The following is a 19,928-nucleotide window of genomic DNA, read 5'->3' as shown; positions in this document are numbered from 1 at the left end:
ATAGGAAATATACATGATAAATTAAAAACACATTCTCTTAAGTTCTGGCAGACATGAGTGACAAAATGTGAAGGGCAGGATCTTCTGGGCTTCCCAGTGGAACAACTGATGGAAAGCAAGCTGTACATTGAAATTATTCTTTAGTCCATTTACTATGCATTGAATAAACAGGGACGCTTACAAACATTATAGTCCTTTCTCTTCATTTCACCTTCAATGCCGAGGAGGTGCATTATCAGTGCTGAAACTCTGATGCAGGATACTTTCCTTGCTGTTTTGGTTTTTTTTTGGTATTTTTTTTGGCCGTGGTTGAGGAAAGTGCTTAAGCATGTTCTTAATACAAGAACAAGGGTATAATCAACTAAATTAGAAAATGGCAAACTAAAAAATTATAAAAAATGTTTTTTCACACAATGTATAATTAAACTGTGGAATTCATTACCACAAGAAGTCACTGAGGCCAAGAATTTAGGAGAATTCAAAAGGGAATTGGAGACTTGTATGGAGATCAAGAATATCCAGAGTCACCATGATTAATGATAACAAAACATTTGGAAGGGACGTTAAACCTTGTGCTTCAGGTCTTAAACTAGTTGTTAGAAATCAGAGTGAGACTTAATGTCAGAGGCAGATTATCCCGTCTCTGCCTGCTGCAGGGTACTTACAGCTTCCTCTGAAACATCTGATATTGGTCACTGTTGGAGAAAGGATACTGGATTAGATGGACCATGGGTCCCATTCAGTAAAACAATTCCTGTGTTAAGCCCCATTGACTTCAATGGGAGTTAAGCATGTGTTGGGATGATTTCCTGTTGTCTTTCTGAGCAATATCCTTTACGTTAGCTAGAAGACTGGCTATAAAGAAAGCAAGTTTCTTTTTAAGTTCTTCGATCATACATACCACATCCCTGCTTTGTTTAATGAGCAGATCCCAATTTATGGTGTGTTTTCATTTTAAAAATAAATTCACGCTGTCTTGAAAGGCAAGCAGTCTTCAGTGTCCTAGTTATGTCATCAGGTATGAAATTTCCAGTTTGTGCAAGTGAAAGGAAGCATGTGCAGAAAAGACTAAAGTATCCAGCAGAAAAAAATCTGAGCTTTACTGATAGTTTTCCTTCTTAAGCTATACAGCAAGAATTCAAAGAGACTGGAGTGTATCATATGGTTGGCGTCCCTTTGAAATGGTTGGCTGCCGCACTGATAGCATGACTTCCTCTATCTCTGTTCCTGCAGAAAGGACCATGAAATATGCTTACGATGTTTAACTCTTTCCCCCCTCAAGCCTTGATCAATTTGGCAGCATTTTTTGTTGTTTAAAAAAATGTCTAATGGGCAGAGCTGGTTGAAAAATGGGAAAATTTTTCAACCCATTTGTGACATACTGAGGATACAGTCCCGACTAACGGGGAGCTGTGTGGCCCCTGCCCTCTAACCTGGAGTGCCCTTCACACTGCTTTGCTGTTGTAGCCTCCCTCCTGGATCACAAAAGGTCTCCAGCATGCAAGTCACTCCCAGCTCTGTGTCTGTGAGCGCTGCAGCCAGCCAGCCGTGCTTTGGCTCTTACCAGCCTTGCTTATAGTACAGAGTGACCCCAACTCACTCCCAGTCTTAGATTTCCCCCAGAAGTATATGTCCTGTACTGCCCACCCTTGTCTGGATGATACAAGTGTGTTAGGTCCTTTATTTCTTCAAGATAATAATATGCCAGTTTATTATTTCAAATAGTTCTTCACACACTTCAGTTCAGACACAATGGATTAGATAAAACAGTAAAACAAGTTTATTAACTACAAAGAGAGAGATTTTAAGTGTATCCAAGTAATGAGGCATAAAAGTCAGAAACGGTTACAAGAAAAATAAAGATAAAACACAAGTAAGGCCTAAGTTGACAAACAATGTTAAGTTCAAAGCAAAGTTTTCTCACCACATGCTCTCAACAGTCTGACTGGCCCGACTTCTTAGGCCAGGAACCCTTTTCTGTTCAATGGCTGCTCCCTTTGTCCCTTCTCAAGCAGTGAATTGATGGAGGGAGGAAGAGAGAGAGAGGATAGGGTGCCTGGGGTTGGTTGTTCTTCCTTTTTATAGTGTCAGTCCCCCACTTGGAAAACATTTCTAGCTGAGATTCAGGAGATAGAGTATCTATATGTAAGGATGTTTCCTGCTGGTTTTGCCACCTGTTTTAGCTTCCTTTGTCTCCCTTCCTGCTTGATAACCGTGTTTACTACTTACGTGCGGACAGACCTGTTTGCCACATGTTTGAAACTTATCGTTAACATCATATGGGGAAATCTTATAACCGCACATACAATGTTGCCACACACATTTTATCAGGACAATATTGACCAGCGAATTATGAATTTTCTAATGATACCTTACAAGATATACCTTGTACAAAGATTATAACAGTAGCATGTAGGGTGTGGACATGGGTACATTCTGTCAGGCCATTCTTAGGAGGTAAATGTGGTGGTTATTACACTAGTAGCCAGAGATGACCCATACATGCCGATAGTGTGGGGGGAAGAGTGAGGGTAGCGGCTTCAGCAGCCATTACTGAGCATGCTCAATATAAGTCAAGCAGCAAATTGGGGGGTGAGGGAGAGGAGTAGGGCATGTGACCCCATGTGCCCCACCCCGACGCATCACCTCTGGTACTAGTAGGTACACTTTCAGATATGATTAGGGGAAGTGGTGTCGATCATAAGCTAATAGGCGAATGAGTCTGCAGCTCGACAGTCTCCTGAGTTGTCACTATGCTGAACACCATGGCATGCAGAACTTCCTGACACCAACTTGAATAGAACCTTTAATCTCCTATCCCAAGGCCTGGGCCCTGAGCACTTTCACTAGAGGAGACTCTCCATTAGCATTCTACAGTAAGTGTAGCACAATACACGGTTGATCAGCTCTGATTCCATCCAGTAGAGGGCAGCAGTACACCTAGACTGGCCTGTTCCTTGCAATATTCATGTCTTATCTGATGCAAATGTCTACTGCCTTTGATCTGAGAAGCTACGCAAGGTCAAACCTGGTCAGTGCTGGGGTCGTTCTAGATTAAAAGTGCTCTGTATATAGGAAAATGCAAGACCACTATGATTTTATGTTAGATATCCGTTAATATCTGTGAATGGCTTTATTGATATAGACAGCATTTCTGTGCTTTAGAAATGAGTCAGTGCATGTTTTGCATAACTTTAGCTTTGCGGGAAGATGTTTTTATATGGCTAAATTAGTCCTACATTTTTTAATTGAGTAGTGATTTGGAGTAATTCAGTTTGTGCGCACAAAGTGAGAGAACTTAAAGGGGCCTTATTTTCAGAAAGTGCTAAATGCCACAACTCTGATAAAGCAGGCTCCTTTAAGAGGCCGCCAGGTGGGCACCAAAAAATTGAGTCCCCTAAAACCACTGATCAGGCCTTTACGTTTTGTTTAATACTTAAAGGAAAAAATCCCCCAAAGGGTGATGCTTAGATATAGCATGAGAGCACCAAAGGTGAGGTAAATAGCATTCATCGAGCAAGTGAAAATTATGATCTAGTGGATAGGACACTGGACTGACACTCTGGAGATGTGGGTTCAGTTCCTCTCTTTGCCATTGTCTTGTTCTGTGATCTGGCCCAAATAATTTCTCTCTGTAATTTCCCTGTCTTTAAATTGGGGTTATTATGATTGATAACCTTGTAAAGCGCTCCGAGATATATGGTCAAAAGCATTATATAAACTAATAATTATTCTCCCTGTTCTATAGATAATCATAAATTAATTTTTACGTTGTATTTTTTTTTTCTGTATAGGAACCCTCCAGAGAGAGAGAATTTTTAAAAATTTTACTCGGAAACGCCAGAGGGCTATGCGAAGAAGAGTACATCAAGTCAACGGGCACAAATTTATGGCTACATATTTGCGACAACCAACGTACTGCTCCCACTGCAAGGAGTTTATCTGGTAAGAATGACTTAAAAAACAACAACCTGGGCCTTTCCTTCCACTGTGGGTTTGTGCACATGGTGAGCACATGTCATCCTAGGTCGTGATTGTACATCTCACTAGTCTGCTGCACACTTAAGTTGCCATGTGAACCCCACTACTGCAGCAGTAGGTCAAAGTGCACCACAGAACTTTTAGTGCATAGTAGCAGGGTCCATGCTGTGAGTTAGTACACAGCAAGCTGGTGCTTTGTAGATTTACACCCCAGCTTACCATGTGCTAAGTGACCATGTAGACAAGCCCATAACCGTACCTTTACACTCTGTCTAGCAGGTATACCCCCATGCAGCAATCAATACTGAATTAGTTACATGGTGCTTTACAAATGTTGATTGAGAAACAGATCTTACAGCCTGAGTTAGACAAGACTAATGGTTGTACGAGACCCTGGACAGCAGTTCAGTTGATGCTGAGTGAATTACTGATGGTGAGAAGAAAGCAGGAATGGCTGTTTGCAGAAGTGGGTTTGAAGGAAGAGAGAGAGAGCGCTGGGTGGATGAGGAGACAAAAACCATTCAAGGCATAAAGAGCAGGTTAATAGATGTGGAACTAATATGGGTAGAAAGATTAGGGGGTAACAATCCATTTAACTGAAATGGTTGAGAAGAGCGTGGGTAGAGGGAGAGGTAATTATCTCCCACTCTGTTATGTCTCTCCGTTCCATATGGAACATGAGGCCTTCAGAGGTAATTATGGAGCTCGTGTAATCTGGTCCAAATAATAATTGTTTTGTTTAGAGTAATGTAGGTGAAGTACTTAAGGAAATACAGTGAGAGATTTAATTTGGAAAGAAAGATGCATTTTGTCAGCCTACCCTGTGAGCCAAAGCCTTCCTTGTCCCTTTGTTACATGCACTGAATCTCAGCCAGCTCACTGTCTTCTTGTCACCACTGGCTGTTTGCTTTGGAAAACAGAATGCTTGGGCTTCATTGCCTTTCAGTTCTGCCCTCATGAGACTACTGCCAAACTGTTTTGGTTTGTGATTGTGAATCACGTTCCATGTTTTGTTTTGTTTTGAACAGGGGAGTATTTGGGAAGCAGGGATACCAGTGCCAAGGTAAAGTGTTATATCCATATACCATATATTATTGAATATTCCAACACTGAGATGCATCTTCTTCCAGCAGGGCCATCCTGCCAGCTCTTTTCTCTGAAGTCGCTATTCATTCTGCTCTTTGAGCCAACCAAGAAGGTGTGAATTAGCAGCTATCAGGCTGGCTGCATGAGAGTATGCTCATACATATGCACGCAGAAACATTATCATGCTATGGCCCCAATCCTGTGCTCCATGGGGGTGGACTCCTGCCACTTCACTGAGCCCCACTGAAGTCAGTGGAGCTCCTCGTAGCTTATTGTCAGTTTGGGACCTGTGTCACGTCAACATAGTGCCCAGCCTTCATTAGGCATGCAGTCTCCAGGCCCCTGGGTGGATGGCTTTTCCCTGCAATAATTCCTTTAACAATGCAATTAAAACCAATTGACATTAGAGAAATTACTTCAAAAGGAAACTTTGTGGTTTGACCTACTATTTTTGCCTAATGCAAAGTAATATGCTGTATTGATTTTTACAGTATTTTTTTCTGTTTAATGAATTCTCATCAGTTTGTCTTGGCCTCTCCCTTTCCCTGTGCCCTCTAAGTTGGCTTCCTGCAGGAATGGTCTTTCAGTAAGTCTAATAATGAAGCTTGGCTCTTACGAGGTGTGCTGGGACACCAGTGCGTTCACATGGACCTGAACTGCAGATAAACCAAATGTCTCCTGCCTAAGCTCAACAAAAAGAAAGGGTTCATTTACTGATAGGCCCTTGCGAGTGCAAGCAAGCGTAAGGCTATGGGGGGATCTCTAGACACACACTCACCAGTGAGTTACATTTGGCCTCACAAATATCCCTTCTTGGAGGCACTGCCTTGGACTTTGTCTGGGGTCTGAAATTTATCAAATCAATGTCCTCTATGGCCTTTGTTTGCATCACCTGTAATATTCTTCATTGGAAGATTTCGGTGGTCATATTGATTTAGTTCATTGTTAGTCATGTTTGGATTGCACTGACATTTCTGCATGTATCTCCCGATATTTATATGGGCTGAGATTTTCTAAGCTTCTTAGAGGATTTGGGCTCCAATTTCTGTTAAAATTAATGGAAACTGGATATCCAAATCCTTTAGGTGGCTTTGAAAATCTCAGCCAGGATGTACGTTTCTCCTATTGTTCCATTATCTGCTGATGATTTACATGGAATCTAGGAGAGCCCAGTTTATTGTTTTATACATTTTAAGTCTTTTTTGATAAAGTTCAATATGCTTCTTTTGTTTCCTAGTATGCACCTGTGTTGTACACAAGCGTTGCCATCATCTAATTGTTACAGCCTGCACGTGCCAAAACAATATTGACAAGACAGACACCAAGGTAAAGTCACAGTTGGTTACTTGGATCGTAAGACTTCCTGAATCTTCAGGTTTATGTGGGTGGTAGTGGTTGCAAAATAGTGGAATTTATCCTTCTTTGGCTTCTTATCTCCATTCACAGATTCATAGATTTTAAGGCCAGAAGTGACCATTTAGATCATATGGTATAACCTGTTGCATAACAGAGGCCATAGAATTTCATCCTCTATTGAGCCCAATAATTTGTGTTTGACTAAAGCCTGTTGTGTTTGCATCCAGTCTTGATCTGAAGACTTCCAGAGCTGGAGAATCTACCACTCCCCTTGGCAGTTTGTTCCAATGATTAATCACCCTCACTTTTAAATAATTGTCTTATTTCTAGTTTGAATTTCTCTGGCTTGGACTCCTTGTTACACCTTAAAGAGCCCCTTAGTAGCTGTTTTCCCCCTGAAGAAAGTACTTGTACACCATAATCAAATCACCTCTTGATCTTTTATTATTATTATTAATTCTTCCTTCTTCCATAGCTTTTGCTCTGTTTGGCACACTTTTAGGTAAGGATGTGACTGTTTGGTGAATTGTATGGCTCATTCCTAGAGCTTGATAATATTTAGGAGGTATCAGGTGAGGTATTTCCTCTAGAAATTGGGAAGTATTTCTGCCATTGTACAAAGTGCTGGTAAGACTTCATCTGGAATACTAGGTACAATTCTGGTTACCCATGTTCAAGAAGGATTAATTCAAAACTGTTAAGAACTCTGGGCCCGATTTCCCTCAGCTGAGCCTGGTGTTGGCTGGCTCAGCTCTCAGGTTGATTCATGAGCCTAGTTGGGTTGTGGCAGCATCACCTGATTGGCTGGCCTCCTGATTGGCTGTGAGGAGCCTACACGTCTGCATTTAAACTCAGCAGCAGGTTGCATGCTGCTGAACATTTACCCCCACAGCTGCGATCACCTGCTTGTTTCCAGCCTCATTCCAGACCTGTTCATGCGTTGTTCCTGTCCAGTTCCAGTCTGCCAGCCCTGTACCCTTGTTCATCTCCTGGCTCTGACTCCTGGTTCCTGTTCCTGGCTCCAACCACTAGGAAGAGCTTCAGCTCTACCCACTAGGCCATGCCTGGGCCCTCACCACTGGTTCAGACTACCCATGTCCCAGTCCATGATAAAACCAGAAATTCAGAGAAGGGCTGCTAGGGTAATCAGGGGAATTATAGACCCTTTCTTAGAAGAGAAGAATAAAATAGCTTGGTATGTTTAACCTAGCAACATGAAGCCTGAGAAGGGATATGATTGCGCTTTATAAAGACATCAGGGAGTAAACACCAGGGAGAGAGAAGAGCTGTTTCACCTAAAGGACAATGTTGGGACAAGAACAAATGGGTATAAACTGTCCATGAATAAAGTTAGGCTGGAAACTAGGAAAAGGTTCCAAACCATCAGAGGAGGGAGGCTCTGGAACAATCCTCGGAATAGGAGTAGTGAAGACAAACAACCTAACTAATTTTAAGGCGGAGCTTGATAAATTTATGAATGGGATTATATGACAGGGTTGCCTGCGAGAGCAGGCGGCTGGACTCTGACCCAGATGATCACTTCCCATCCTATGTCCTGTGTTTCTATAGTATCCATCCAGGACCAAGATCCATGAGGAATATTACTAGTCATGGAGTAAATCTACACCACAAAAGGTGTATTGTAACCAATAATGTTCTTTCCAGAACATGCGAACAGATGCCGTTGTTCACTATTTCTTACCAGAACTGTTGAACTAAACTTTAATGTCTTCTTACCAATCCTAAAATGTCAGTCAAATACCGACTCTCTCAAGATGGCAATTAATCACTTCAATGAAAAAAAGACCTAATCTTTTTTTTAAAAAAGAGAGAGAGAAAGTTCAAGAGGTATAATTGACTTGAAACTTGTTGTTCCATTAGCACCTATATTTTTAATTACTTAAGATAATGGATTCACCTTTCAATCTGCCAGGGCCGAAATGTTGAGGCACAAAATAAAACAGGATCCATTTGTTCAACATGTGTAACGTTTTCTGAAGTTTTCTGATTCTGCATTTGTGATCTAAATAGTTCACACTGGAAAAGAGGGATAACCCCAGATGTGTGTGTGGGAGAGGGGTGGGGGAGAAGTGGAGATGAATCAGTGTCCAAAATGGAAATAAACATTGATAAGAAGTGGTAAAAAAGAGATGAGGAATTTTGGAAGGCCTGGGAAAACTGTTGCCATGTACTAAAAATGATAGAGAGAGTCAGCATTTTAAAGAATTTTATTTTTGCATGTGATGCATAAGTTAAACATTTTAATGCTGATTAGTTAGTAACAAACTCCTATAGTTAGCAATAATTTGTATTCAGTACTTAAATGGCTTGAGATAGATTTGTGATGAGGCAAATAGAAGTCCCATCTAGTTTTAATAATTCCAAGTTCATTGTCAGAATTTGAAATTAGCTAATGAATCCTTTGTAAAATCTACTTTGTTCTACTTACAAGGCATGTCAAAAAATCTGCCAGAGCAGGTTGATTGCTGATTAGAGCTCAGTCAATACATTACAGCATTCTCATTCAGTAAATTACAATGCAGTGGAGAACAAAGATGACACTTTCAGAACTGGGATTTTTTAAAATAATTCTGCAGTTGTTCCTAATCATAGAAAATTAGGGTTGGAAGAGACCTCAGGAGCTCATCTAGTCCAACCCCCTGCTCTTACATTAATGTACTTTTTATTAATAAAATTATCTTGTATATCTGTGTATTCATATATATATACACACACACACACGGAGTTTTCTACCCTGTGTGTCTTTTTGATTCTTTCTCAGGTTTTGGAACAAAGATTTGGAATCAACATTCCTCACAAGTTTAGGATCCACAACTACAAAGTACCAACCTTCTGCGATCATTGTGGTTCTTTGCTGTGGGGGATAATGCGGCAAGGGCTACAGTGTAAAAGTAAGCCAGCCTTATTCTTTCTTCAGGCTTTCTTAGGAAAACTTCTATGGATGTGTGGAAAATCAAAGAACTGAGGAACAATTTCCTGTATATTTTAGCTTAAACTGTTGAAAGAATATTACACTCCTCTCTAGTCCGTGGATACAAAAGTGATTTATAGCTCTTGTTTTTCCAGGCTGCAGAGTGGATTCTAATTTGCACTGTTTGTCCAATTTTCTTTCACTCACATAGCTGAAACTACTCATGGATATTGCTACTTCTAGCATTGCTCTTTCTATGTACCTGAGAGCCTTTGCTTAAGCAGTGAATACTAACAAGGTAGCGGGAAAAAAACATTAACAGGGGAAAAGTCATCAGTGTTTGTTGATTAACATGGCTCTTTGTCACATGGTTAATTGACTGAAAAGGCTTTTCCAGCATTTAGTTTTTGTTTGATGACTATTATTATCAAGCCTTTTAAGTAACCAGTGCTCTATCTCCATCTGCCTTCACCTCCCCCAATGTTCTCTGTCTGTGTGAGTTTTCTGTTGAATGATATGGATGTGAAATTAGAGAGTTGTAAACTAGAATTGGGCAAAAAAATTTCGTCAAATTTTTTTTGCTAAAAAAATGCAGATTCAAATTGACCAAAACATTTTGCAATTTTGTCTCAAATTAGCTGAATAGTTTTGGTTGAAAAAAACCTTAAAAAATTAAAAACCACCTTTAAAAAAGCTCAAAAACTAAATGAAATATTTTGTGGAACTCCCAACATTTTTTTTTTCAACTTTTTGGTCCCCTGATAATAATTTTAAAATTTTCAGTTTTCCCAGCAAACTGAAACATCAATTATTCATCCAGCTTTTTTGACAACCACTGTTGAAGTGTGTCACTAAGTTCCATGGCATCCTGGAGCTAATTTGTACCTGTGGGCATAGCTTCAAAGTAGTGTATGTACCCCTTGTACCCAGCACACTCATACATGTACACAAATGGACATCTGACCATGTTGCATCATGTTTGGTGTACTGTCACCTGATGTCCATAGCCTTGTTCTCTTTGGCTTCTGTAGCTCAGGATCAGGGCAGTGATGTAGATTTTCTGGAGTGAAATCCTTTAGTCCATGTTATTTTTCAGCAGTAACATTCTGAGCCTTTCTCTCAGCATTGTTCCAGTTGTTCATTTGATTTTATTTTTCACCCCCTCAGTGTGTAAAATGAATGTACATATTAGGTGCCAAGCCAACGTGGCACCCAACTGTGGGGTGAATGCAGCAGAACTGGCCAAAACCTTGGCATGTATGGGCCTGCAGCCAGGAAATATTTCTCCAAATTCGGTGAGACTTTTCTCTTTTCTTTATCAGAGTTTACAGCCGTGTCGTTTGTACAAGCACAAGAGAAGTTGGTTAGGGCTTTGGTTAGAATGAATGGCATTGCGGGGTGCACTGGACCAATTGCCTTTTGTTCTGTGACATTCAACAAACACCTCATCTGGAAAATGAATGTTTAGTTTCCAAGCTTGTATTGCAGAGGCTTCAATGTGTGTTTCTTCCTGTTAGGTCAATGTAAAATATGGCAAAATCCAGGGTCTGATTCCCCTCTCACACTTACAGCAGTGAAACTCCATTGAACTGTGCCTGAGTTGTACAAGTGAGAGGAGAATCCAGCCCCAAATCTAGTTTAAAGGTCAGTGTTATTCAGGGACATGTCCACTGGCAAATAGAGAGACAGTGTTACCTAGTGAATTGAGCACTACACAGGGACTCAGGAGACCTAGGTTCTATTCCCAGTTCTGCTACTGCTTTTCTGGCTGATCTTGGACAAGTCGCTGCACCTCCCTCTGTCTCAATTTAGCCATCTGTAAAACAGCAGTCATGGTGGTCACCTTTTTTGTACAGTGCTTTGACATCTATGGATAGGAAGTGCTATGTAAGAACTAGATATTATTATTTATTGGAGTTATATTGAAAGCAGCCCCTATCCCTTCAGCTGAGAGGTCAATATAACAGTGGGAACTTTCCAGGGGTATAATGCCCCAGTCCTGCAAACAGTACACAGATGCCTAACTTTAAGTACTTGATTAGTCCTATTGTGCGTAAGAGTTTGTAGGATTGAGGCCTAAGTGTGCGCTGTATATTCATGTATTTTAAAGTATTCTGCAATCTATTTAGACCGTTATAAAATTTAATGTAACAAAGAGTGAAAATGTCTGTAAATATTTATGAAAATAAGCAGGGCTGGCCAAGGTGATGAGGGGAGGGGAAAACAAGGGAGTTTGCCCTGAGCCCTCCCCACATTTGAGGGGGCCTCCAAGCCCAAGGAACAATATGCACAACTACTATGCACAACCCAATTATACTACATGAATTCCAAAGACAAGAAAATGCAGAAAATGGAAAAAAGGCTTACAATGCTGTGACGGACTCCATATAAAAGTAGGAGGTCCTGCTGCAGTACTCTCTGCACAGCCTGCATGTGAGACAGTCAGTCTTTGAATAGCATGAGTCTTTATTTATTACTGATCTGTATAAGGGCAAGTGATGAAGGCACTCTAGCTTAAATAAAACTCATATGGAATTTTATGAAGAGGGTGGGTTACAATTCTACATGTTAGTCATTCACGTATCGGGAATAAAATTAAAGAGGGTCTGTATATCAATAGAAATAAGCAAAGGTACAAAACCATTTCTCTGCCTGATCAGTCTGTCAGTGGATATATTCTGTTCCAGTCCTGTCCGATGGAAGCTGCAAACATTTTGTTGCATAGTATGTAGCAAACCCGGTGCAGGAATTGAAGCAGTGAAACCACTAGAGAGGGGAAATTCTACAACCTTTGGTGAAACTGAAGGAAGAATTTGATTTGCCCGTGGACTTATGCAGCGAAGTGGAATGTTTGTCTAAATGGTTAAACTCTTTCAAATTTGTTTTACTGGCTACTTTCTGGTTTAAAGCTCTACAAGCCATTGGCATCTTAAGGAGTTTACTTCAAGACTCTGAGCTTACACTTGATGAAGAATCAAGGCTGACGAAATGACTCCTAAGTGAACTGGAGCGCCTTTGAGAATCTTGGCCTCTGATTCTTGACTAGTCAAAACTTGTAGAAGTGGACCTGGGCCTTCAAAAAGATTTCAAGAAGAAAAGAAGCAGAAGGAGGAAAACACACTATGGTGAAGACAGGACCACCACGTACAACCATGAAAACCAAGAAACTGAGTTCAGGGTTGACATTTTTTATGTTGCTTTAGACTCGCTTATCCACACAAATAGAAGAAGATCTGAACCCGCTTCAAAAATCAACAGCATGTTTTCATTTATTTGGAAGCCAATTATAAATTATGCCAATTCCAATATCACAAAAGCTCGAGAACTATCAAAAGTCTACTTGTGAGATTTAATAGAAGAGGAAATTCACCTTTTTTAACAATCTAAGAGAGAGACGCTATTTGGAAAAGTAACTACAGTTAAATTAAACAAGATTTATGAAAAAGAACTGCAGTGTGTTTTCCCACAGACCTGTGTTGCTCTAAGGATTTTCATTTCCATACTGATTTCACTTTCCGAAGGAGAGCACTCAAACAAGTCAGCCCTGATTTAAAAACTGCCTCTGATTTACCATGAGCCAAAAATGCATATATTGGCCTAAGTGATGCTAACAGTGTGTGATCTTGCAAAGAGCCCAAATTATGATAGCATCAGAAATGTGTTTGTCAAGAAGAGTAAGAAAGATAAACATGGTGTGATGACTTGTCTTTTGTGATAATAAATCAGCTTTAAAGTTTTTCAGTAATATTCTACTTAAACTATTTCATTTCCATGGTAAATTTTTTGGAAGGCTGGTAGGGCCTCAGTTTCAGATTTTGTCCCAGACCCCCCAAAACCTCTGTGCAGCCCAGAAAATAAGAGTAGGCCTTGGTAACCTATCCACTTATAATGGTTTGTTCAATTTTATGATGACTAATATTTCTCAAAAAATACATAAAAAGGTAAAATAAATAAAACCTAAAAAGTGACAAAATAAATAATCAGACATGACAAATTTCAACATATAACTAGAGGAAGTTAACACTTGTATATTGGCGTAAGTCATAAAACCATCTTAGTCTTCATGTAGAACCAAGGTAAGGAAGAAATAGAACAGGCAAAAGAAAGAGAACAGGAAGAAGAAAGAGACGTAGAGGAAAAGAAAGACAAATAATATGCTGATTCTCCAGCTACAAAGGGCCTGATCCAAAGCCTGCTGAACTCAGTGGAAAGATTCCCAGGTCAGAGCCTCAGATGATGTAAATCTGCATAGCCTATCAATGGGACAAGTTGAGGTTCTTGCCCCTGTTGACTTCAGTGGGCTTTGGATCAAGCTCATAGCAAAATAGGCCTACAGGGATTTTCAAATCTCTCATCATCATCCGTCTGTCCATAACACAAACTGTAATAGAGTTAATCATTTATTCTCTGATTTACAGAGCTCCCAAAGCACCCATTGATTTCAATGGGGGCAGCCTGTGCTCTGAACAAGCAGACACTGTAGTATGTCCTCCGTATAATCTGCACAACATATAGATACAACGTATCTGTGCCCTGGTACATAGTGGGCTTTCCTAATTGTTTGTGAGGTAAAGGATGTGATTAAGTTATCAGGATGTGTTGGGAGCTTATATTTGTTAGGGATTTGGGGAGCTGTTCCAAATGGTTTTGTTTCATTCTGCACAGCTGAATTTTCAATTACTGTAACATTGGCCTTGTCAAAGGTCTCATTGTGCAGCTGTGAATTTTGCATTACTATGAAACAGTCACAAGGTGGAGCTCAAGAAATCTGTGTGTGACTAAGTTCGGGGGGAAGGGAAAGGAGCAAGAGTCTCCTTTATTTTGTAAGTATTTGGGGCTTGTCTATGCACCCACATCTGTAGAGCCATGAACAGAGAGTACTGGATATTGACTTGATCTAACTACTGCAAAAATAATAGCGGTAGAAAGATATTGATACTGGCAGTACTCTTGAAAATGTAAAGGGAAACCATTAAATTGGATCTGCCCTATAGTTAGGGAGGAGAAAGCTTCAAAGGAATTTGTATTGAAGGAGGAAGCAGTGGTAGGGAGGTAGCTAGTAAGCAGGAAGGGAGGCTGAGAAGGGGAAATGACTAGACACAAATCTTTTGGATTCCAAATGTCACTGATATTATTCATGCTGTGAGGTATTAAGTAGCCATATTTATTCATATCCCAATAATTCAGATGGAAGATTCCCAGGTTTTTTCACTCAGCTCTCCTATTTCCAAAGTAGGGAGGTCAGGCTTGCCTGTTAGGTTTAGCAAAGTGACTTTACAAGGTCAAACACAGAGCAAGAACCAGTTCTTATGTTTCTTTGTGGCCACGGATGATGGTGGGTGGGCTTGTTGCACATGACACCTGGAGTGATGTTATGCCCAATGTATTTCAGCTGCAGTACAGTGCAGCTGAGCACAGCAGACGTACCCAGACAGATACATCATTAGTAAACACTGCAGCATATCATAGTGGAAATACAATTTTTAGACAAACTCGGTTATTTTCCTCCCCAGAAATTAGTTTCAAGATCCACGCTGAGGCGCCAGGGAAAAGAAAGTCCAAACGACGGCAACGGTGTGAGTGGAAGTTCAGCAAGCAGGTTCGGGATCAAAGACTTCACCTTCATCCGAGTGTTGGGAAAGGGCAGTTTTGGGAAGGTGAGTTTTATTCCTGGCTCTTCACGAAATAGTAGTGTCGTTGTTGTTGTTTGTTATTTTAGTGGCTCCCAAGTACATGAGGTGCTTCCCAAACCAGATAAAAGGTAAGATCCCTGTCAGGAGAAACATGACTGGAAATCAGTGGGCGCTGCATGGGAGCTCAGCACGTGTGAATATCATGGTGATTACACATATATGCAGAAAGTCCCGCTATAGAGGGGAGAGGAGGGGAATATAAAACCAACCACAAACTGAAACACTGACTACAACAAAAGGGGAAAACAGCCACAACCAAAAGAATAATTTCCGCATGCAAGGGAGCATAACAGAAATGTCAAGTATGCTCACTTGTGCAGCACTTCCTTGGGAAGATGAACTTCTCCTTTAAAGGTTTCAGAGTAACAGCCGTGTTAGTCTGTATTCGCAAAAAGAAAAGGAGTACTTGTGGCACTTCATGAAGTGAGCTGTAGCTCACGAAAGCTTATGCTCAAATAAATTGGTTAGTCTCTAAGTTGCCACAAGTATTCCTTTTCTTTCTCCTTTAAAAGATGCAAGGTAATAGTGTCAGAGCTCAATGCAGTTCAGAGCTCACTCTCCATCTACCAGGAAACCATGGGCCTGGTTTTTGCCTCAAAGCCATTGTGCAAATGGTGCAGTCAAAACTGGTGAATGGGCCAAACTCTGATTATGCAGCAAGGTGGGACAGATGGCATGGCATGGTGTGTGTTATGGTAGAGGATTCCTGTGGGCACTGGGAAGGATGCCACTGACCAGGTCTAGGAGAGATTTGCTGCTCCTTACAGCATTGAGCAACTTGCATGGCCACTTCTGCTGGATAGGGCCTGCTCTCATGGCAGCACACATGCTAGCTAGCTTTGTCACTAGATGGTCACACTGGTGGCCACGCCCACGTCCGCTGACACTGACCTCGCTAGTTGGCTGGACTTCACGACTGTGTGCCGTGAAGATATGCTGTCTTCCATCTCCTGCTAGGTTGTGTGAGAGGCCCCTGTGTCCTCCTGCCATACTTGTGTGGGAGAGAGCAGGATTTAGCCTGTATGGTTCATTCTCTTGCTTTGGTTTAGGTGATGCTTGCCAAAATAAAAGAGACGGACCAGCTGTATGCCGTGAAGGTGCTGAAGAAGGATGTTATTCTCCAGGATGACGATGTGGAATGCACCATGACAGAGAAGCGCATCCTGTCCCTGGCCAGGAGCCACCCATTCCTCACCCAGCTTTTCTACTGTTTTCAGACTCCTGTGAGTATGGCTCAGCTTCCACATTGCTCCCCACGCACTGGGTAGCATGGAGGCTTCCTGAGTATTTTTCCTCACCTCCTATAAGCAGAGCTGAGTGGATAGCAAAGCATTCACGGACAGTTCCCTTGAAACCTGCTGTAGTCGCGGTTTCTGCATGCCACTGATGGGGTTGAGGGCAGGGCAAAGGTTCCAGCAAGTTCTACCTCTAGCATCATCATCTCCGTTTGCCTGGCAAAATCCTGCCTCGTTCCGAGCTGCTTAACAAAGCTGCAATGATGGGGGAGACCTGCTGTGCCGTCCTTCCTGGCAACAGAGCCTGTTTCAGTGCCAACCACCCGACATACTCTGAGCCTCCCTTCTCCACACAATCCTCTGAACTGGTCAGTGGGGGATCTCAGACCTAGAGATCCTGGTTAGAGAATTGAATGAGACTGCGCTGCCCCCACTACAGCACAACTCTGCAACCTCAAAGAATTAGATTTTGGGGAAAAACCTGTTGGCTCTAGTACATCTTACTAGCTAATGCAGAGTCTGATCAAAAACCCACTCAAGTCAATGGAAAGAGTCCCATTGACTTTAGTGAACATTGGGCCAGCCCAATGTAGAATAGCTGTCTCTCAGCATGTGGACGTACATTCGATGAGCTAAACCATCCTTCCCATGGAGATCCAAGTACCTTAGGTACTGAAGCTCTTTCAAACAGCTACAACTCATTTCTAGCTATTACTAGTCTGTCTTCTACTGACGTCTCATAGAGTCTGCCTTTTCCCTCAGAGGGCCATAGAAGAAATTATTCTTTAATCACACATACTTCACTGCTGCTTGGTGAATCCCTAACAGGGAAGGAGTGCGCTCTGGCAGCAACCTGACTGATGGTGTTCGTGTTTCATTTGAGTGGTGCAACAGCCAGCCAGAGAGCTCAAGCACCATGTCAGCTTGGGGTGGAGCCATGGGAAGCTACTCCCACGTAATGGAGGAGGATTTTTGTTAGAGTTTATGTATTTCACAAAGCAACCTATCCTGAACAGAAACAGGGTTTATATATCAGCCCTCTCACAAGTACAGAGGGCCTTAGTTGAATCTCACTTTGGTTTTCATAGCACAAAGGTACAAGGACCCAGGTTAATAACCTCACTAATGGATTGCATAGAAATATGTTTGGAAAGGTCTGGTAATGTTAGATATTACTAGAGCTCAGATCTACTGTGACAGGACTTTCTGCCAGTAACAGCTACCCTACTTTGCTGTGACTTTATTTAATTAAAATGTTTCCTGGGAGAATCCCCCCAATTGAGAGAGCTTGGTTTGTTATCAGGATTGTCTGAGAGGAGCGGTAAACATCCGTGCGCCTATAATAATAAATTAAAACAAAATAATAGAGACACTAAAAAATAAATAGATTTCAAATTAACATGGTTAATTGTGATTTATAGTGCTTGGGCCAAATTCTGTCCTCAGCCATGCCAGCTGCAACCCACAATAACTGGATTTATGTTAGTTTCTGGGAGCATGATTGGGTCCTTTTGCAGAGAGACATGTATTGACTGGAGGTGAAATTCACTCCTGTGCAGACGACATTTAAGTTATCAAAACAGGGCTTAGTGGGGCTAAAGTGATGTATAGTCTTTATGCTCGCTCTCTGCACAGGGGTGAATTTCCTCCTGTATTCATTTCTGTTCTTTCCATGAAGTTACATTAATAAAGCTTAATTGCTTTGTTTTTAAAATGACATTGTCATTCATTATTTTAGAAAGGAAATGTTTTTACCACTAGGCGGCAGGAGTTACCAGTGTACTTTTAGTCACAATGGGTCACATGTTTTTGAAGTCTAATGAAGACATGTTAACAACACAACAGGCTGGCTGAGGACACCCACCCATGCTGCTCCTTGGTTACCCTGTATCTTGTAACTCCTACTAACTGATGGGGAGGATGAAGGACTTTTTTTTAAAAAAAACTTTAATCCCTGAATTCCTGTCATCCAGGAAAATAAAATGCCATGCTCTTCCTTTCATTGGATGATTTTTAACCGTGTTGAAACTGGGCCTGAGTGGATGGACCTCTGCTCTTTGAAGTCCACCCTTCCAAATGGTATTTTTAATGCTGTTCACGGTTTTTATAATCACACATCTTTACATGAGGGGTGATTTCTGCTTAGCCTAATGCAGTTACCATCTCCTTCTATACAGTTTTGAGCCATCCTATTGGATGGCATACAGGATGATACCCCTGCAATGATATCCTATATAGTATGGTAACTAGTCCTATAGCTGATCTGGGGCTTCTCGTACGGAACCATATGTATTAGTTCCTTAGTGTCCATGATCACTAAAGAATACTCTTATTTCAATGTTTATTTACATGATGTCCACGTCATTAAATACCACGGTGACTAGCGCAGTATAAATACCTTCCTAGCCTGAGTGAGATTATAAGGATTTAGACAGGAATTTAGAACAAGGGGATTTGTTTTTCCTGGAATGTATTAATCACATATATGTTTGTACTATACACAATCGGTTTTCTTGGGGGCTGAGGAACCGTTATTTCTGTGAGAATAGTTGATTTTAAATTCTTTGTCCCAACGTCCGTGAAAGTGACTGGAATGATCGGTTTCCCAGGCAAGTGGTGTCAAATGTCACCCAAGTTAACACCTCTAGGTTTTGCTCCGACTGCCCTCATCCCTTTCTCCTAGTGAGCCCAGGATACTTTCAGAGGACTGTCTGGTCCTGGGATGCAATTTCAGGCACTGTCCTTGTTAGCAGGACTGCAGATCTGGTCATCCTGTGGCTTTATTTTCCATGTCCTTGTGCTCCCAATTGCTGAAGCAAGGAGCCTTGAGTGTGTCATTGAAAAAATAGCGAGACCTGAGTTCTTGGCATTGGGGCATGCTTTTCTGTAATGAACACATTCTCAAATGATAGCCTACAAATCGGGATACTCTTGAAGTCAAGAGATTCCAGGAGAGCGAATCACTGAATAGTACCATTTTGCAAAGCCAGGAGGCTTTGCAGGGCACATACATTTCTGTCCCTCTAAAAGATACTGGCTGATGTCATGCCACTTAAATGACTGAACAGCCTGGGAAAGTTACTCATTTGCCTCTAGTGTCTCCCATGGTATTCAGATTGTTTTGTCTAGAATGAACATGATCATTATGTCACAAATCTTCCACACATTTAACAGATGGGCCTGTCCTCAGTTGCTGTGACTTTTTAAAATTTAATATCGGAAGAGATCGGGCTAAACTTGAGCCTGTGCATATGTTACGTAAGGGATCGAGCTGTGATTACTTTTTAAGGGGACACCTTCGGTTTTGTTTTCTCCAGGATTACATAACATATGGCGTGAACGTTGAAGTTGGCTTTGTAATCTAGCAGCTACCCAGAAATCTGAGGTTGAGCACACTACAGCAGTGACAATCACTGGGGCAGAGCCCTGAGGAGCAGAGATGAGGAACTCCAGAATGCCACAGTTAGCTCTCCCTCAGCCAGAGGAAAAAACATCACGACACAGGTGGTGGAGGGTGCTAATGGGAAAGTAAATCAGAAAGCAGGGGGAAATGTTGGAGGTTCCCCCTGAGAAGGGGTTCGTAGGAGCCCGTTTAGGGTATTCGGGCTAAAGCTACAGCTATAGTGATGATGTTGATCCACTCCC

The 19,928-nt window shown here is 41.5% G+C and overlaps 1 protein-coding gene across 1 annotated transcript in view; it reads left to right on the top strand.

The window, feature by feature from the left end:
* PRKCH (protein kinase C eta) overlaps window positions 1–19,928 on the top strand; it is a 168,775-nt gene that overhangs the window by 66,754 nt on the left and 82,093 nt on the right. Inside the window, exons 3-9 of the mRNA XM_073349907.1 lie at window positions 3,795–3,945; window positions 5,010–5,044; window positions 6,305–6,393; window positions 9,206–9,335; window positions 10,523–10,650; window positions 14,869–15,012; window positions 16,098–16,271. Coding sequence (XP_073206008.1) covers window positions 3,795–3,945; window positions 5,010–5,044; window positions 6,305–6,393; window positions 9,206–9,335; window positions 10,523–10,650; window positions 14,869–15,012; window positions 16,098–16,271 — 851 coding nt within the window. The remainder of the gene's footprint in view (window positions 1–3,794; window positions 3,946–5,009; window positions 5,045–6,304; window positions 6,394–9,205; window positions 9,336–10,522; window positions 10,651–14,868; window positions 15,013–16,097; window positions 16,272–19,928) is intronic.

Source organism: Lepidochelys kempii, chromosome 6 (assembly GCF_965140265.1).
Source record: "Lepidochelys kempii isolate rLepKem1 chromosome 6, rLepKem1.hap2, whole genome shotgun sequence".
In the NCBI taxonomy this organism is placed as follows: domain Eukaryota; kingdom Metazoa; phylum Chordata; order Testudines; family Cheloniidae; genus Lepidochelys; species Lepidochelys kempii.
This window is presented reverse-complemented; position numbering and strand designations above follow the sequence as displayed.